Source organism: Echinops telfairi, unplaced genomic scaffold, assembly GCF_000313985.2.
Source record: "Echinops telfairi isolate 266 unplaced genomic scaffold, ASM31398v2 ScPeMD7_9;HRSCAF=40, whole genome shotgun sequence".
Classification (NCBI taxonomy): Eukaryota; Metazoa; Chordata; class Mammalia; order Afrosoricida; family Tenrecidae; genus Echinops; species Echinops telfairi.
In genome coordinates, this window is record NW_022103906.1 from 6786722 (window position 1) to 6807127 (window position 20406).

The following is a 20406-nucleotide window of genomic DNA, read 5'->3' on the forward strand; positions in this document are numbered from 1 at the left end:
TGCTCTCTGAGGCATGTTTATGCAAAGCGGGCTTCTTTATAAAGTGCTTCACTTTAGAGCTTGATGCAACTAGGGAGATGAATGAAAAAGGGGTGAAGAATCACTGACCCTCATGCCTTTAGTTAATTCAAAATCACACAGAATAGTACTTCGAAAGAAAAACAGTAACATTTTCAGTATACATCAATTTCATATATAAATTCTGATCCTTTCTATAAGGAAGAACAACTGCAGTATACAATAAGCTAGAATGAACGCTTCAGTTACTTCAGTTACTCTAAAGGCAATTTAATTGCTTTTTCTCTTAAGAGGAGAAAATTTGGTATCCACAAACTATTCACTCCTAAATTTACTCCTAAATTTAATTCACACAAAAGTCAGCAGTTTTGTTATTAGACTTATGCATTAGCAGACTTAACTACCCTACTATATTTTAAAGGTAGAGTTAGCAAATATAGCAAAAAACAATGAGAAAAACAACAGACCTTGTAGATAAGAAAGATAAAACTTTGTTACTTCTTATAACTGAAGGATTTAAAATTAAATTTACTTTGCCAAGGGCTCAAGTAGAAAGCAAATATTTTGAGAATGATGATGGCGACAAATGTACAAATGTGCTTGACACAATGGATATATGTATGGATTGTGATAAGACTTGTACGAGCCCCCAATAAAATGATTTTTAAAAAACCATAAAATTATATTTACTATTTTGTTGTTGAACAATCCACTCCCAAGGTATGTATTCCGCCATAATGACAAGAGAAAGAAAAGAAGGGAAAACTAATGGACATCCTGAAATGCCAAATTACAATCACCGAAAGGGGAAAGTCACTAACATTCTTAAGATGTCAAAATTTTTAAAGTGTGAGGAAAAGTTTAAATAGCAAAGAGCCCCTACATAACGCCAGAGTAGGATAAGACATAGCACTTTGCATCACTCAGTGCTAACTTCCACGGACGTGTTCTCTCTTCATAGCTGGAAAAATTGGTATTACTCATATCTATCAATCTTAAGTGATATTTATGTCAAGTGTTTAAATTATGGAAGCGTAATATGACTGCCAATGGAAGTGTGTAGTCATTTTAAAGTCTCTTATGTTTTCTGACTAAGTTCTAATTAGTTGATAAATATCTTCATGCTATCATCCATTTTCCAGTCTTGAGTTAAAAATAGGGTCCATGAACTTGATTTTATCTGACAAAGTTCTGTTCCTTACATCTTAGGCTCTGTGTGAGTAATTTAACTCTGAGACAGCTATATTTATTAGTAGCATTTTTGACCTTTATATAGCCATAAATAATGGCAAGCTTTAAGAAATAGGTGTACAACATAGACATCACTCAGATTGACAAGTGTTTGCATGATTTATATATCTTTTTATGAGTTATTAATTATATCCTTAGCTTATAAATCACAAGTAGAACCTAGAAATGTTGACATGACTTACAAATGAAAGTTGTGTCATTTTACCAGTTTATAAATTTTTTAAAAATTACAAACACTGATAAGCTCTCATTAAGCCTCAACATGCAAATTTCAGTCTGATATTATTTTATACCACCATCAGAGAACCTAAATTCATGTTCTCATCCTTTTCGAAGTTATCATTATATCTCTCACTTTTACCAGACTCAGATCTTCTAGTTCAAAATACAGAAATATTGTTTAGGCAACTTTTTTTTAAGCTAAATGTGATGTATTTGAAATTAAGAATCATGTGTCAAATCAACCAATCAAATGCATGCTTGCATAGATGAGGACTCTTGAATACAAATTCAAATTTCCTACAAAGTCAAGAGGGCAATATCAATAAGCAAAGCACTCTAGGAGTTAAATGACACCTTAAAGTGAATTTTTTCCTCTAAAAAGGATCTTCATTCTGCCCCATCATCTGACTGTCCCCACCCATTAATATAGGGAATGCTGGCTGAATATTTCCAGATTCTGATACTGGCAGAGAAAAAAGAGAAGTAGTAGGTTTATGTTACTAGTTAGGCTTTTCTAAATACTAACTAGTAATTTTAAAAATAGAAGTGTATAAGCAAAACAACATCACAATTTTTGGCTTAGATCATTCCAATGTAGACATTTTGTGTTTTTGTTGCTGTTGTTGTTTTTAAATAATTCTTGTTACACTGACTTAATTTGCAACTTTTGTAGCTGTGAAGATATAGCCCATAGTAGTTGGATCCTATTCAGAAAATATTTTTTAAAAAACCCAATAATATTTATTTTGAATTATGTTATTTAGAAATTATATAAAATACACTCTCAAAAATACATGGCAAACAATAGTTGCAAAATTCAAATCTATATTTGAGATTTGACAGTGTATCAAACAAAGAATGAAATTTATACTACTGTAAAAGTATGTCCAATACCAAGGAGAAAATATTCAATACCAAGCAGACTTCTCAAAAGAACTTGCTGTGCACTGAGATGAAAAACTTAAATGGTGGTTTAATGATTAATGAAATATAATTATATAATTTTTCTTATTGAACCGAATTTTAGGCACAGGGTAATTAAGAAAAATTAATAACCAAGTTTTAAATGATAGCCATGAGTAAAATATTCCATCTTAGCAAAATATACTTAACCACTGAGTCACGCAGTCCCCTTGAATAAATTCAAAACTGAGATTTAAGGGAGAAATTACAAATTAGGCAGAATAAAGAAGAGGATGGGACCAGATATAAAGAAATACAAAAAGAGAAGCATGTAATTAAAAATAAATAGTATTCAAAATTTTCATTTGAATTTGAACATAGAGGCAGGTGTGAAAGGTGTGATGGCTATGAATCCTTTATTTCTCTTCGATACCTACAATAGCTCTTAAACTGATTTGTTGCCTTACTCTTAACGCGTATAATGCTTTTCATATTGAATAACTTCTGCTTCACTTGAAATCCTTCCATGGCATCACATTGCATCTATAAGATAATATGTTTGACTGACAGAATCCTAAATAATCTGAGTTTTGTATACTTTCTAGAGCTTGTGCCAGGCTTCCGTCCATGTGGAACACTTTGGACATAAACTTCCTTGGTCAAATGTAATCATATCTAGATAATTACCTAAGAGATCCAACATTTTAATAAACATTGGAAGAATCACTCCTGTGTATATGTATTGTAAGCCCAATATAGCAAAGCAAAGTGGTTGAAATTCTCTAGTTGAATGAAAAGAAAGTAACCAAAGCATCTTTTATTTTCTGTATGATATATATTAAATATTAGAAATTAAACTGATTATCTCACTATTTATACATCTAAAACTGTGGTTATATGTTTACATAATTTAAATGACTTAGAATCATGTTTCTTGCAAACATCATAATCTTCTGATTTGATTTATATTGCTGAACTCTTCACATCAACCAATAATTTTCTCCTCTGAGATTATTTAAATGAATTGTTTGTCTCCACAAGTTAGGTAAAATACAACATTTCAGTCAGCAACATTCATAACCCCCAGGGACAGCCATCTGAACAAATGGAAACTAATGATAAAACGTGAGAGCAGAGTGGGGAGGGAAATCGGCAAGGGATATGGAAACAAAACAAATGGGTTTTCTTGAGGAAACGACCCCTGCTTGGACTTCAAGTCTGAAGCTCGTGAAGGGTACCTAGATAGGCGATTGTGGTTGGGAGGGCTAGCTCGGCGCCTGATAGACTTTAGTACAAGTAGAAGCAGAAACCCACGGGGTGTTTGCGCGGTTGGTGTCAGCAGCACCAGCATTAAGTTCATAGCACAGCACCTCAGAATTCTGAACGGAAAATGTCCTCTCGCCTTTTAGGAACTTTTCACCAAGATACTCAAGGACACATTTGGTTGTTTGGTTCTCATCAGCCTGTTGTTCCAAAAAGAAAGTTCTTAGAAAATGCTAAAGATGGGTTGACTAAATAAATAATAGGGAAGATTCTGACCATCAGAAGTCATGGGAGCAGGTAGTGTTTAAGTAGTTATGCCTGGATCTGCAAGAGACACACATCTGGATCATCAAGACGTGTCCTAGAAGGCTGTGCGTGCCTGACGGGTTTTCAGAGGAAAGCTACTTGAGTGGCCACAGAACTCCAGAGAAATAAGCCTTGTAGGTTTCTTGCCTAGACAGTGAAAATGGTTACTGGATTCTGGTCTACATCTAGAGTTCTGTAGTTCGTGGATGAGTGCTTGGTTATATAAACCATGAGGGAAATTAGGCTTCTTAAATTTACTCAGCGCAGTTTAAACATTATATTGTGTGTTCCTTTAGTGACAAAAGCATTAGACTTAGTATCCAATGAGCTAAAATATGCAAATGTAACAGATTTCTTGTACATTTACATCTGTTTTGTTGTTCTAAATGCCTACTTTTCTCTTTCTTAAACTATGTTCTACTTTAAAGTCTGATCATCATATTTTCTGAGCCATGTAAACTTCCCACCCACGACAACCAGTTGATTCCTACTCACAGTGACCCGGTGAATAGAGTAAAACTGCTCCTGAAGATTTCCGAGCCTGTTTTGTTTTGCTCTGTCTTGTTTTTGTGCATATTATTATTTTTGCAGGTCTATCTAGATAGAATAGGCTAGATAAACAATCTGGAGGAGAAAACAACTGGACTGACGGTTCTGAGGGGACATGGGACAGGAGGAAGTGGGTGAAAGGAAGTGGGTGCTAACAAACCCAGGGACCAGGGAACAACAACTGATCCAAAATTGGTGATGAGGAGGGTGTTGAAGGCCTAAGTTAGTCTTGATCAAGGGCAATGTAACCGAGAGGAATTACTGAAACCCAAATGATGGCTGAGCATGATAGTGGGACAAGAGGAAAGTAAAAGGAAATAGAGGAAAGAACTAGGAGGCAAAGGGCATTTATAGAGGTCTAAACACAGGTATGAACATATGTAAATATATTTTTATATTTATATGCCAATGGGGAAATAGATCTATTTGCATATATTTATAGGTTTAGTATTAAGGTAGCAGATGGAAATTGGGCCTCCACTCAAGAACTCCCTCAATGCAAGAACATTTTGTTCTATTAAACTGGCATTCCATGATGCTCACCTTCCTAACACAATCACTGAAGACAAATGGGTGCATAAGCAAATGTGGTGAAGAAAGCTGATGGTGCCTGGCTGTCAAAAGATATAGCATCTGGGGTCTTAAAGACTTGAAGATAAACAAGTGGCCATGTAGCTGAGAAGCAACAAAGCCAACATGGAAGAAGCACATCAGCCTGTGTGATCATGAGGAATTTGAAACCTGATTGGAAAATACTGAGAATAGAATGAACAGGAGTGGCAAATACTTTGTGCCCATGCGAATATAGCCACAGATTTGTTGTGTAAAGCTCCTTCTTTTCTGAAATTCTTTCTATGTTTATATGTGAGTTTATACACCATTCAAGTAGAAAAAAAATACTGTTTTATGAGAGCGAAGAGTCGAAACTGAGATGGAAGCAAAGGATCAAAGACATAATGGGAACACTGGCAATGTTTACTAATATATTTGCTTAATGAGTTGGGCATTACACTAACTGCAAGGTCAACATTTCTAATTCATCATCCACTGTAAGAGATAAAGAGTAGGCTTTCTGCCCCAGAAACAACTCTGGAACCCTTGTGAGGAGTTCTGCTGTGTCATATAAGTTGGAATTCACAGAGCCCTGTGGCATAGTGGTTACCACTTGGCTGCGATCCACTGGGCCACAGTTGAAAACCACCAGTAGTAGCACAGCAGCAGAAAGACAGAACTTCCCTGTCTTTCAAGGCCACTATTTGTCAGCAACGCCTTGATGGCTATGCGTGAGGGAGATAAGTTGGAATCAACTCAATGGAAGTGAGTAGTCTACTCATTATTTGTTTTTCTCTTATCTAATTCTACTTTAAAAGGCTTCAAATCTGTAAATTTACATTTATAATTTATATGTTTAGTGACAATCTAATAACAACATCTAAAATGAACAAAATAGAGTATGCCTTTTTGAGTTATTACACACTAAAACTGTTTAGGGACCAATATATGCAATTAGGAAAGCAATTGACTTAGCCATATTTAAATAAAATAAGATAAATAAAATGATGTTAGATTTGACATTTTCTACTTCAGTTAATAATACTCAATAAAAGGCCAGTTAAAAACTGTAAGAAATGAATATTTTGAATTCTTTCACATGTCAATCAGCTTTGGTAACACTGATTTAAACTTTTCCTATATATCTTTATTAAGCAGGCATTTAATTAGAAAGTAATTCAGTTATAAAAATTTTACCTTGATAAGCAAGCTTAAATCCTTGCCGGTTTTGCGAATGATCACTGTAAAAGTGAATGAGTGTCTCATGGGTTGTGCTCAGCAGTCCTAAGGGCAGATCCATGCCACTGAACTGCCCAATCATCGGGCTGGTGTGATACGGTCCATTTTGAATTTCTAGGTAGTCATGGTTAGCTTCAGTTGAAAAATTCAGAAATTGAATATGTGCACCTATGGAAAAATATAGACAATCAAATTTAATATCATATCCATGGTAATAAAATTAAAATGTATAAAAAGTTATTGACATTTCATCAAGCTGCCAAATAATATCTTGATATGAGGTAAAGTAATGTGGTGGATAAAAGCAAAATTTTTTAATTAAAATAGACATTGGTTCAATTTTGCCTCTGCCATTACCAGTTGTGTTATCTCTGCAAAAGTCATTAGCACCCATGAGTATACTTACTGGTGAGATTTGAAAAATAATGGTCCCTACACTGCAGCTAACATTGCTAGAATGATGATTGGTACATATTTGTATGCCAATGATTTTTCATTGTTTTTACTATAATTTCTATAACCACATACACAGTTTTGTACTGTTTGTCATACCTTCCATGTTTTAACTTATAATTTTATCAAAGAAGCACATATTACTTTAGACATTGCAGAAAACTACGTGACTTCTAAGCCAATGGAATAGCTGAGCCATTGCATGACACATTTATTTGCTATCAATTGATTGTCTTCAATTTTGTTATGCATACAAGAGAGATTGAAGTTTATAAAAAATCTAATTATATAAACTCATCTGAACTCTCACAATTGAACCTCACAGTCTAGCTACTACTAAAATTCAGTCTAAGTGATCAATTCTTTGATAAATTAATTTTTTTACACCTCTGATGAAAGAAAAATCATTTACTCTCATCACAATTTGGAAGCATTTAGACTAAGTAGATTTATATTCAATACTCCAAGTATATTTACTCATGCTACATCAGCAGGGAAGCAAACAGTATCTCATTCAATAGCTATTCAGTTCATCTTGTTATCATGTGGAAAAATAGGTTTAGTTTTAGCATACCTTATGTAGATGAATTTAAAATACTTAAATAGAGGCATTAAAATGTCTAATATTGGTTTTTCTCTAAAAGTTACTCCAAAATAAGTTTGCACTTCTTGTTTTGTATTTTTAAGACTCATAAATATTTTTGGCCAGAAAATTCTGGAAGCAAAATAGGGAAAGAGGGTGAGTATTTGATTTGTTTCATCATTCACAGCAGTTTCTTTTTATGACCCACATAACCCACAAATCTAAGAAAAAAAGGCTTTTTTTTAACTAATAAAAAGACTATTCTGTTGGTGGTGATGCTGTTTAGGTGATGCTCTAAGTCATTATGACATTACACACAACGATATTTCAAAATGTTCACTGAAAACAAAAAAGGATAGTTTTTCCATGAACTCACTAGAGCACTTTGGTCTACGAGAACAAAGTGTTGCCTGTTCCCATGCCACCCTCATGATCACTGCTGTATCTGAGTCCATTATTGGGCTAATGTGTCAACTCATCTCATTTAGGCTTTCCTTCTATTTCTTTGACGTCCTTCTCCAGAGATTGATTGCTCATTATATTAAATTAAAAAGAGGAGACGGAATTTCACCATCCTGGCTTCCGAGGCATATTCTGGCTGTACTCCAAGACAGAACTTTTAAATTATTTTGATGATAGTCTTGAGAGTTTTGATAGTCTTGGTCGATTAAGTATTATTCATCAACACTACAGGTTTCACCTTCATATGAGGTGATTGACAAAACAAACAAACATGGCATAGGTCAGGTGCACCTTAGTCATTAAAGTAGCTTCTTTACTTTTTAAGATTTTAAAAAGGTCTTTTGTAGCAAATTTGCCTACAAATGGAATATATTCTTTATCTCTTAACTATTGCTCTCATGGGCACTGATGGTTGATCCAGGTAAAATTAAATCCTTGACAACATCCGTTTTTTTCACCATTTATTTTAGTGTTGTTGATGGGTCTAGTTATAAAGATTTGTATATTCTTCATGAAAAAAATTTAGTAAACTATACTAAAATTATAGTTGTTGATGGAGTGGTATAACTAGTCTAATGAAACATGCATTGTGGTAGTTACATAATATTGTGTTAACTTGATAAGTGTAGGGGTGGAATCTAGCCTTTGATCAGGTTACAGCCTGATGATGCCTCCTGTGGGTGTGGCCTTCTCATGAGGTTTTTCGAAACTTCCTCTCTCTATCAAAGGAAGTGGACCACACACTCTCTGCTTCACCTTCCTGTTAACAAGCCACATGGAGCTGCCTGAGACCTGAGTGAGTCATGCAGTGGAGACCTGATCAGGCCCTGTGATGCTTCCACTACCATTGGATTCACACGGGTTTTCACCCACCCACCTGTGATCTTCCTGCATTCTGCATTATTGCCTGTGACTGCGTGAGTGTGAAGACAGATGTATGGACTAGTATTGGACTTATGGGCTAAAATCGAACTATGGACTTGATCTGGACTGGGCTAGGATGTTTTCTTAATATGTAATTACTCTTTGATATAAAGCTCTTTCTTACAAATACCACATACACTCGAGTATAAGCCAACCCGAATATCAGCTGAGGCACCTAATTTTACCACAAAAACTGTCCAAAAATGTACCGAACAACTTGGCTTATACACAAGTATATATGGGATATGAGTACCTCTGGATTTGTTTCCTAGTCAATCGGCCTAACACATGATGATACAAGTAATTATCACAAACATGTAATCTACAAAGTTCAGGGAGCCCTCCGTCACACTTATCATTGCAAAGCTGCCACAAGAACAACTCAAAACAATCCGGTGAATTACTGACCCATCTCTTTATGTCCCCACACTAAGGTGTTAGTAGAGCATTTGAAAAGTTTTTGCTCACTTTCTAGTTATGAAACCAAATAATATGGAAATGGTTTAAAATATAGTCCACTCAATAGAAGTATTTATTGAAACAAGTTTTAAAATTCATGAAACGGCACAATCAAGAGAGGAATTAAAGACAGTAAGTAGATTAAGTAGTAATCAAATTAAAGATGGCCAATGTGTCAAAAGCACAGGAAATCAAAATTGGTGTCTTGCTGATTTGGAATTCAATTTGAAGTAGAAATGGAATTATCACAATTGAAATATTATGACAAAAATTAGCATTTTAAGCAGTCTGAAATACCCATCCATATATTAAATGCTTAATACCTAAAGAAATAGAACAGAAGTCATTCTAACCTGGTTTAATAGGAATTTACCTATCTAATTTTCAGTGAATTGTGTCCAGTTTGACATCATAAAGGCAAAGTGAATGGATTAAAATAAGCATAACCTAGTTATTCTTTTGTTATCTCAGTGGATGCTTTGAAAAGGAATGATTACAACAAGAAAACCAAACTGAACGCCTATCTTTTAGTGGGATTTACATAGCACACCACAGCCTTATCTGATTCTACTCGCATGTGGAAAGGAAATGGCAAGGAAAGGTCACTGCTCACAAAGCTGTGTTCTTTGTGCTTTCAGAAAACTTTGAAAGGCACAGGCCAACAATGTTTTTTTCCTGCTGTCTTGGTTTTTAGGCTTGTTCCTGGAGTTTTCGGGGTGCTGATTCTGAGAATTTCATTGGATAGACCGCATCAGCTCTAATTTCTTTTTTCTTCTTCTTCTTTTTATTAGGGGCTCATACAACTCTTATCACAATCCATACATGAAATCCAGGGAATCCAGGGAGGATGATCCCTACAGGACCAGTGGTGTGAGTGGTGATTCTGGGAGGGTAGAGGGAGAATGGGTTGGAAAGAGGGAACCAATTACAAGGATCTATATGTGACCACCTCCCTGGGGGATGGACAACGGAAAAGTAGGTGAAAGGAGACGTCAGATAGGGCAAGATATGACAAAATAATAATTTTTAAATTATCAAGGGCTCATGAGGGAGGGGGGAGCGGGAGGGAGGGGTAAAACGAGGATCTAATTCCGGGGGCTTAAGTGGAGAGGAAATGTTTTGAGATTGACAAGGGCCATGAATGTACAAATGCGTTTTACACAATTGATGTATGTATGGATCAGCTCTAATTTCTTAGATATGGTATTCCACTATACTTCAGCTACTAAGTTATACTAATGTAATAATTAACCATCCTGATCTTAATTATGAGAGAGATCTAGACCCACAAGTTACAAGATAAGACAAAAAATGTTTTTGAAAACGAAGTAGGTATGAAGGGCCTTCTGCGGGAAGATGGGTATGGACTCAGGGTGGCTAGTTGTCACACATTGAGCTGCCAATCATAAGATCAGTAGTTCAAATCCACCAGTCACTTTACAATTTTAAAAGATTTAAAGGTTAGGATACCCAAAGGGTATGTTCTTCTCTATTCTATCAGGTCGCTATGAGTTAGAATCGATTAGATGCGGGGAGTTTTTCTTGTTATTTGTTGGAGTCTGTGTAATATATACAGAGACTACAAGTTGTGTACTGCAAAGCCAGAATGCAGCTTGAGAAGAGTGGAAAATTAAAAAAACAAAATGCAAAAGCATATATATGAAAGGTGTGAGGGCAATTGAGACTGTCAACTATATGTCTTCATAGTCATTTTCATATATATTGTGAAGATCTAAATTTGTCTTCATATATTGCAGTAAACATTTCAGAACACATTTCAATATCTGGATGTCAATGGATAAGGCTTCAGAGATGAAGTTGACACCATGCTTTTTATAAGATATGTTCTAACTTTTCTTCGTAAGCCGTTCTGCACACAGGTGGAGAAGTTATACCGTCTTATAACAAGACTGGAATATTTTAATAAAGGGGTTTGACCTCTGGCAGGTCCATTTTTGTTATAGAGCTTTTGAATCTCTATTTGTTGTATTAAACTCACTACCAGTCAGTCGATCACGATTCATAGCAACTTTGTAGGGCGAGTGGAATTTCCCCCATGGGGTTTGAGGGTGTAAATCTTTATGGGAGCAGAAAACATCATGTTTCTTTTGCAGAGTGACTGGTGGGCTCTAGTAGCTGTTCTTGTGGTTGGCAGTCAGATTTATAAGCCACAGCACCATCAGTGCTCCTTATTTTTCTATAGTAACTCTTATTTCTGGCCTCTTTTTAAGATTATAAATTAGAACCACCTACACTTCAGTTCCTAATACAGGTGAAGTGATAGTTGGGGAAAATTCCAAGTTCATGTAATTTGAAATTTTCCAATATATCTTTGGATCAAAGGATACACTGTGCAGTAAAACTTGACCTAAACCTTTAGTACAACACAAACTACCTTAAATAAAGCCAGCTTGTACTTTCTCCATCTCACGATACCTGATATTACATGAAAATATTCTGAATTTTGAATGGGCAATTGAGTGAAGAGTACTATAAAGCATATGTCTGCATCTCAAATATAGAGCTAATAAAAGAAAACCAGTGCCATTTTTTGGAATCAGCAGGTCAAATATACCCAGTAACAAGTCTAATATTGAAGCACCAAAATGTGTCTTGGCCTGTGTAATGTGACCATGATTTCAGAGTTAAATTCTAATTTTTAGTTACAGAAATTCTGAACATTATCTGCTTGACTATGCCTATTCTATACAATTAATACCTGGCTTAAGAGTTCTAAGTTATGGAATTGAGTGAACATTGTAAAGAAACTTATTAGTCTTTATGTTTATACATAGTCCAAGCACGGCAATTTGGAACAGTGTGGTATACAGTATTTAGTACAGCTGGATTTATATAGAAAGGTAATGGTAATGTACAACACACTTGGCTATACTTCTGTCAACCTAGCCTCTATGCATTTTCAAGAAATTAGAGACAAAAATTCTGTGTTAATTGAGCTCAGAGAATTTCGCTGAGCTATTAAAAATGCTAAATATTGCATTCTCTGTGTCTGATATTTGCATTACTCAATCCTTATCCTATTTATTTCAAACATCAGGTAATTATATTAAAAGTCATTTTTCTGACTCTTGAAAATCCCTCACACCACTAATAGATAGAACTCGGATTTCTATCAGCAATTTTCAGAGGCCCAGACATGAGCACAATGAGCCCCTTCATCATTTCCAGAGGCAGGTTGCCATTCTCTCTCAGAGATAAAGTGTAGGAAACCATTGTCACTGGAGTGAATAATAAAAGAGGCACAAAAATGGTTTTTACATGATACCAACCATGCAGTCACTTTTCATTATTTATGTAAATGATTGATCCAGGGACATGAAAGAATTGAAATTAATCAAATCAATGTTTTGATTGTTTTATGGTCTTTTAGCTAATAGATTGGATCACCTATTGGGGAGTACAATATATGTTCAATGATAAGGAAAATTTTAAACACTTGGGTAAAATATTTTTTGATAAAAGAGATTATTTTTTCTGGAGAAAAGGTAGTAATATCACTTATCTGCTATTATTCAGAGTTGCTAGAAGAACTAGTGTCATTGATGCTTCTTAATATCTGTAATCCCTAGTTCCAAGAGCAGTTAAAGCCCCAAGATGATGATAAATGAAAGAGGGATGTGTGTTCAGATACTAAACTTAGCAGCTTAAATGAGGGAAATTTTAAAATATTTCAATGAAATTTATTTTTAAGAACATTCTGGGGAAGAATAAGAGATGAGCTGTGCTTTTTTAAATTCACTTTAAAGTGTTTATTTCATACTAGCTAATATATTGTCCTATTTGCAGTCAAAAATCTTGAGATTTCCACATTCTTCCAGAAAAAGTAATATCTACTTAACAAAGTAGGGGGTGAAGAAAGGGGGAATGGATCACAGGGAGCTACATATAACCTCCTCTCTAGGGGACGGGCAGCAGAAGGGTGGGTGAAGGGAGACGCCGGACAGTGTAATATAAGATACAATAATAATTTATAAATTATTAAGGGTGCATGGGGGAGAGGGGAGGAGGAAGGGAAGGGGAGGGGGGTGAAAAGGAAAATGAGCTGATTCTGGGAACCCAAGAGGCAAGCGAATTTTGGGAATAATGAGGGCAACAAATGTATAGATGTGTTTTATACAATTGATCTATGTATTGTGATGAATTGTATGAGCCCCAATAAATTGATTAAAAAAAAAAAGAATCATATGCATATCTGTTAATTATCTGCCTTCTTTAGGTTAAAAGTACTCTTCCCTAAACAAGTACTCTATGACATTCTCATACTCTCACTGTGGATTCTGAGTGGATTCTGACTCCCGGCCACCCTGCAGGGAAGGGTAGAACTGCCCCTTGTGTTTCAGAGACTGCAACTCTTTCCAGACTGCGACCCTTTAAATAAAGCCTCATAGTTCTCTCTTGGAGCAGCTGATGGTTTCTAACTGCCAACCTAGTGGTTAGCAGCCCAAAGTATCATCCCTATAACCCCAGGCCAGAAGCCAGAATACAGGAAGGAGCTTGGTAAAAGTGCAGAATCTCTTGCCTCAGGTAGACAAATTCAATCAGAGCATCCAGGGACAGGTCACAATACTCTCCATTTTAAACTCTACTTCTAATGGTAACTCTGTATACAAGGAAATTTAAGAACCACAGATTCTCCCTGTGGTAGAGAGAAATTTCTTAATATGCCTCTTCTATCTAAGTCTGTAACTCCCACCAAAAGTTTGAATGGGACTGTGCAAATAGGAAGTGTGTTACACTAATAAAGGGAATTGTTCTATTTTCCTTATTATGCCTATATTGTGTCTACACCCCCACGACACACACACACACACACACCACCAACAACAACAACAACCACAGACCCCCTGGCTAAAAGGATGAGCCATTTTTTGAGGTAGTGGTAGAATCTTCTGCCATTTATCTCCTGAGAACTCCCCCCAAGGACCTTGGAAGAGCATGTTGTGGTCTGTAGTTGTGGAGGCTCTCATACCAGATATTCGTAGATTTTGGCAAAGACTCAGAGGACCAACACCCAGCCTAAGGGATACCTTCTTATTTTCTGGGCTCTCAAAACAAAACTGTGGAGCAGAGTTATAGGTGGTCGACCTTCCTGGCCCATGGAAAACAAAGGCCAGGGACTAAGACTGTGAAATTGAAGATTAGATTGAAATCCAACTACTGTGTGACTGAGAGGCTGAGAAGCAGAGAGAGAGAGAGTTGCCTGCTAGCTGAGGAGACCAATGACTATGTCCTTACTGTTAGCTGATCCTGACTTGTGGTAACCTATTGACTTCCCTATTGAACCACCTTAATTTTGAGTATTATCTGTGAATTCTGTGTGGCCATTACAACCAATTATTGAACTCGCACAGATGTAGAGTGGTATGATAGGAACCATTGGTGTCGGTATAGGCAAAGAAAGACTGAAGAAAAACAGGCATTTGACCCATGGTGCTGGTGAAGAATATTGAAAGTACAACCGACTGCCAAAAGAACAAACAGATCTTGTCTTGGAAGAAGTACAGTATTTAGTGTTTCTATGAATCAGAACCAACTTGATGGCACCTAACAACAGCAGTGATAACTTTTGAAAGAAAAATGTCAGTTCTTTGCAATAAAAAAATTTAAATGGGTGACATTTTTTTCTAACCACATGCTAACTCTGCTACTAAGCTTTTCACAAGAATTCTTCCAGCTAAACTTGACCGTCACTCTATATAGTTATTACGGTTTTTAAGACGAGAAAGCAGGCTCCTGGTTTTGTTTCATTTATGAAAGAAGCCTTTCTGGCACTTGTGGGTAAGCATGAAATTGATACCTACAAGGTTGGAGGTTCAAATACATCAGTTATTCTGAAGAAGAAAGATGAGGTTATCGACTTCTGTAAAAATAGACTGCTTTGGAAGTCCTCTATAGGGTCCATAGAATTGATTTGTTTGCAATGAGTTTGATTCTGTATCTCTACACACACACACACACACACACACACACACACAAATGGAGCTGAATTTGTCCTGGAATTCTCTAATCTCTCTGCTTTTAATTACTATAGTAATTTGTTAAATAATATAATGACCTTTGGAGTTCTATTACAAATATCTGCATTACTCACTTATCTGAACCAACTTTTACCTCCTTCCAACAAAGTCCTTATCAGTTCTCTTTTGAAAAAGACTTGATGTCTTTGAATCGTGGTTTTGATAAAAATATAAAATATATTTGAGTTTCTAAGAACAAACAAGTCTGTCTTAGAAAAAGTACAATCAGAATGTTTCTTAGAAGCCAAGATGGCTAATATTGAATACAGATATTGAGGCATCTCACGTAGTTTGGACATGCTTTCATGAGAAAACAGTCCTGGACAAGCACATCATGCTAGTAGGGAGTTGGTGCAAAAGAGTTGGCTGGCACGGTGTCTGCAACAATGGGTTCAGCAACAACAACACTCTCCTGCTCAGATCTCAATTGTAAGAAAACTGGATCCAGCATTTGAAAATATCAGATACCAAGATGGTTGAAAATATTCAGAACCCTCAGTTTTATCAGGTATAGAGCTAAAATTACTATGTCTATGGTCAGAGAGCTCGTGCTTTACTAAGTAAAACCAAAGTGCCAAGGCTGGGAGTGGTGGAGGCAAAGAGAGCCCCTATAATTATTTCTTGAAAAATTTCTCCCATTATCTCAGAACTTTGAACTGGTTACATTGGTTCAGTGATGGCTGCTGAGGAAAAACCAGAAGGGAACCAAATGTTTAAAATTTGGAAGAACTTGATCAGTAACCAGAATTGAAAACATTATGAGTAAAAACCCAGGAATAGGAAACCTAGAATCAGCATAATAAGCCCTTGAAAAAGACTGATGTGGGAGATCAATACATTGGCACAACTGTGATACAGAGTGTTACAGATTCAAAGCATAATAGTCAACCACCATATATGAGCCACTCTTCAGGCAAGAGATTAGGTGCCTATGCAAGGGGTACTCTGTCCCAAGAGGGACATAAAAAGTCTAGCAGGGATGCAACCCCTCGTGCTTCCTGTCTAGTTCAACCAAATCTTCAGTTTTCAGCCTATTCTGTGTTGCTTCCTCAGCCTTGGACATGATATATTAAGTACGATCAATTCAAAGGTTTCCCTTCTTACTCCACACAGCTTCTGGGTGTTTCCTTAATTAACTCCCCAGACATCAACTGCCACATCTAGCTTTTTCTCCACTCAAGATCCTCTTCTCTGTTCTCCCTCCCTTCTTGATGTAACTCCTCGTGCTAACTGATAGCATTTCCATCGATGTTATCACACCTGGCCCAGTCCCTGAGGGAACCGTTATGCCAGATTGTTCCTCATGCCCGGCCCTAGCCTTCCCATGCCACCTTTCTACCATTACTGTCTTTCTTAGTACAGATTCTTATGGAAAATGAGCTGATTCCAGGAACCCAAGAGGCAAGAGAATTTTGGGAATGATGAGGGCAACAAATGTATAGATGTGCTTTACACAATTGATCTATGTATTGTGATGAATTGTATGAGCCCCAATAAATTGATTTAAAAAAAAGAAAACTTAATTTAAAAATGTGTAATCATCTTCTGGGACAGTAATTTACAATCATGCTTATATTTATTCATCATTCAACTAACATTTGTGTAGTATATAGTCAATTGACCTTTACTAGGATGTTCACTTAGTCCTAATTTATCACATCCGTGACCATATGTGATTTTTAGAAAACCACAGGTGAGGAAACCTGAATTGATGAGCTGCTTATAAGTATAAGAAAAACAGTGCAATGGAGACCATTTTCTGAGGATCCAGATTTCCCCAAAAACACACTTCCCTGAGAAAAGTTCCAGATGGGTTTATTTTGGTATAACAATTAAAAATTTTAAGGCAGAGGACCTAAAGTTTGATAATTCAGGACATAGATCCTTTTTCATAAACCTATAATATATGTAGTATATAATTACAAAAATTAAATATTACTATTTCTTCAAAGGTATGTGCTAAATGAAATTACAATTATGTCACAATCTGAAAAAGTGAGTCTTACACATTTTCAAGAGGAACAATAATGTGTTTTGAATTACATGGATAGACTCAGAAAAGACCATATTAAAAATAAACGGATTGATAATTAAATTAGGGATGCTACATTTTGCACTTCTTGTGCCTACTATATTATCACTCAGCTAATTTAATTTGCGCTGAAAAAAATTGCATGGCTGAATTGATTTTTCAAATAACTGTGTCATATAATGTATTCTGCTAGAGCTTTATTTAAATTTCTAAATCACTCTCAATTAAAAACATAGTTATAAAAACAGAGTAGGCCACATATTTTATTCAGCTTAATTATTTTCAAGATAGACATTTTAAAATACATTTTGAAGAATGAGACATGTTTTCACTTACCATAGCCAATGGGCAACGTGATCGTCCAGGTGCAGTCTAAGTTATTGGGGTAAGCGCCTGGGAATCCGGGGCTCAGGATGACTCCACGCAGACTGCTCAGCGTGCCTCCGCATGTCGCTGTGAAACGGATGAGGACCATCAGTTCTGCGGGTTATCTCTGTCTACAAGGAAGATCTCATTCAAACTGCCCCACTCTACTGTGCTAAGTAAAGGAAATTTCAGACTGACATTTTCACCTAATATGCCCAGAAGGAAATGTCTTGTATTACAATGGATAGGTCTCCCTCTTGTTCTAATTGTGAACTGCTGCTTGAGGAGAAAGAAAGTCCATTTTATTCTGCCAAACAGAGATTCTCAGGAAAATTGAGTAAGCATGATATTTGCATTTTAATTCGACATAAAATTGGCTTTTTATATTGATTGGCAGCTACTATTAGTTAATATTTGCAGATTTTGTAACATGAGCTGGCTGACAAAATACATTATTTCATTTAATTCTTATAACAACTCTAAAATGTTCATGTTCATATTATCTTCACTTTACAAATAAAGAAAATAAACCTTGATAAGAGTTGTATGAGCCCCTAATTAAACAATTTTTTTAAAAAAGGAAAAGAAACCTTAAATATATTAGTAGATTTGTGTAAGCATATGAGGAGACTTCGAAATAATCATGGCACTATTGAATTAAAAGATAATGAAATTCTTCTACAAACTAGTTGAAGTTGCCTCATATATCATTAGTAAACAACACAACCTCGATGCTACTCCAAGCCAATGTGACTTTCGAACTCAAGCTTTATTAATTGTACTTTATTCATTATATTTAGTTCTAAATTTAAAAAAGTATATGTGTATACACATATATATACATATACACATATAAGTATATGTGTATATTTATAGATACACATATTCTTTTTACATATACATATGTATATATAATTCCGTAATTCTAATCACTTTCTCCTCAGGATAATTTTATCATTTGATGATGAATGTGAATATAAATTTTTATATCTGGAATTAACTTGGATGCTCATGTTTTTTGTTTGTTTGCTTTTTTGTGTGTTGTGTTCTTTTTATGCAATGATTTACTATAAGAAATTCTGATGAATATTCAAGATTAACTAATAAATGATTTAATATTTGCTAAAAATCATATTAATAATATAGGTTGAAGCATTTTTAACTGTGAAATCTATTAAAATAACGATTTTATATATTTAGATATAATAATCTAAATAAGTACCAGTTATTTTCAGGTATTTATAATAAAATCTATTATTCTTATTCCAAAAATGCTCTTATGAGACAAAACATTATTTGGAAGCCCTCTTTCACACATCTTTTTCACTATGTAGTAGATTTTTGTTTTTAAATCATCAAGCAAAATCTTGTAGCTTTCAAGGAAAATAGTGTCTGAAGAACTTTCTAAAAGTCTTAAAAGGTTAAGTACCCTATGATGAAATGAAATCTCTTAATATGGCTCTTAATATGTCTCTGAAACAACGATTGGATGGGACTGTACAAATAGAGTGTGTGAAACACTAATAGATGGGATTGGACCACGTCGTTTCTATTTCCCAATCCATAAGACTACTGTCTCATAAGCAGGAACAAAAGGAATTCTGTCCCAACAAGGAAGAAGTGCTAACCCTGAGGTATGCTCAAGATCACCATCTGGAGTGTCAGAGTCTGAGCGCAGAGGTCCCAGCGGCTGCTGCATTGAAGGCCATTAGACAGAGCACAGGAGCCACACTGAAACGGAGGTTCTGTGCTGTGGTAGTTCAATAATCTGGTGTCAACTTGCAAAGGGGTGGAGTCTAGCCTGTCAAACAGGGTGCAGCTTGATGACCTCATTTAGAGGTGCCATGGATATAAATAGCTCCCTGGAGGCCAGATACACACACACACACACACACACACACACACTCTCTCTCTCTCTCTGCTTTGTCTTTCTGAGGACAAGACACAGTGAGCTACATTAGAGTCCTAGAGCTAGAGGAGCCACATGAAGACCCCAGCCAGCATTGAGATGCTTCCACTGTCATTGCATCCACAAAACTTTCCACCCACTGACCTGTGATCTTCCTGCATTCGGCATCATTGCATGTGTTGCGTGACTCTGAAGAGCAAAGTATAGACTGGTATCAGACCTGTGAGCTGATATTGGACTTATGGACTTGATCTTGTCTGGGATGCTTTTTTAATATACAATTACTCTCGGATATAAAACTCTTTCTTATACACATGAGTGTCTCAAATTTGTTTCTCTAGTTACCTGGATGAACACATGTGCCACTGAGACCATGAGACAGGGAGGTGGAATGGCAGGTGGAATTCCTAGCTCATGGATGAATACACAAAGGGTGTGGGACTACTGGCCGAGAGGTTATGGGCTGGAGAAAGTTGTGGCTGCTGTCTGAGAAGAGGTATAATTATGGACCAAAAACCACGTGTTCTTAATGTTGTAAAACCCTAATTTGTGGTAACCTGTTAACTTCCTGAATAACCCTTGCAAGGGGAGTACTTTCTTTGCCTTCTGTGTGGTCATTGTAACTTAGGATCAAGATGAGCAGAGCAATAGTGCACCTTGGGAGGAAAGTTGGTATCAGAATTAGCCATGGGCTGCTGTGGATATGGATTCTCCCTCCACTGAACCTGGAAGAGATCAGATGTGGCCTCTGTGCCATTTACTCATAAGTGAATGTGGCTGTTTTTTTAAGATAAGAAATCACATTCTGGGTTTCAAACTTTGTATTAAATGGTATCTTAGTTTATTTCAACAGCAAAATCAAGAATTCCAAGAAAAT

At 36.0% G+C, this 20406-nt stretch overlaps 1 protein-coding gene across 1 annotated transcript in view; it reads right to left on the reverse strand.

Annotated features, from left to right (window-relative positions):
- CSMD1 (CUB and Sushi multiple domains 1) overlaps positions 1-20406 on the reverse strand; it is a 2262799-nt gene that overhangs the window by 190089 nt on the left and 2052304 nt on the right. Inside the window, exons 40-41 of the mRNA XM_045286696.1 lie at positions 17591-17707; positions 6262-6471 (exon numbers count right to left, since the gene is read on the reverse strand). Of these exons, the coding sequence (XP_045142631.1) occupies positions 6262-6471; positions 17591-17707 (327 nt within the window). The remainder of the gene's footprint in view (positions 1-6261; positions 6472-17590; positions 17708-20406) is intronic.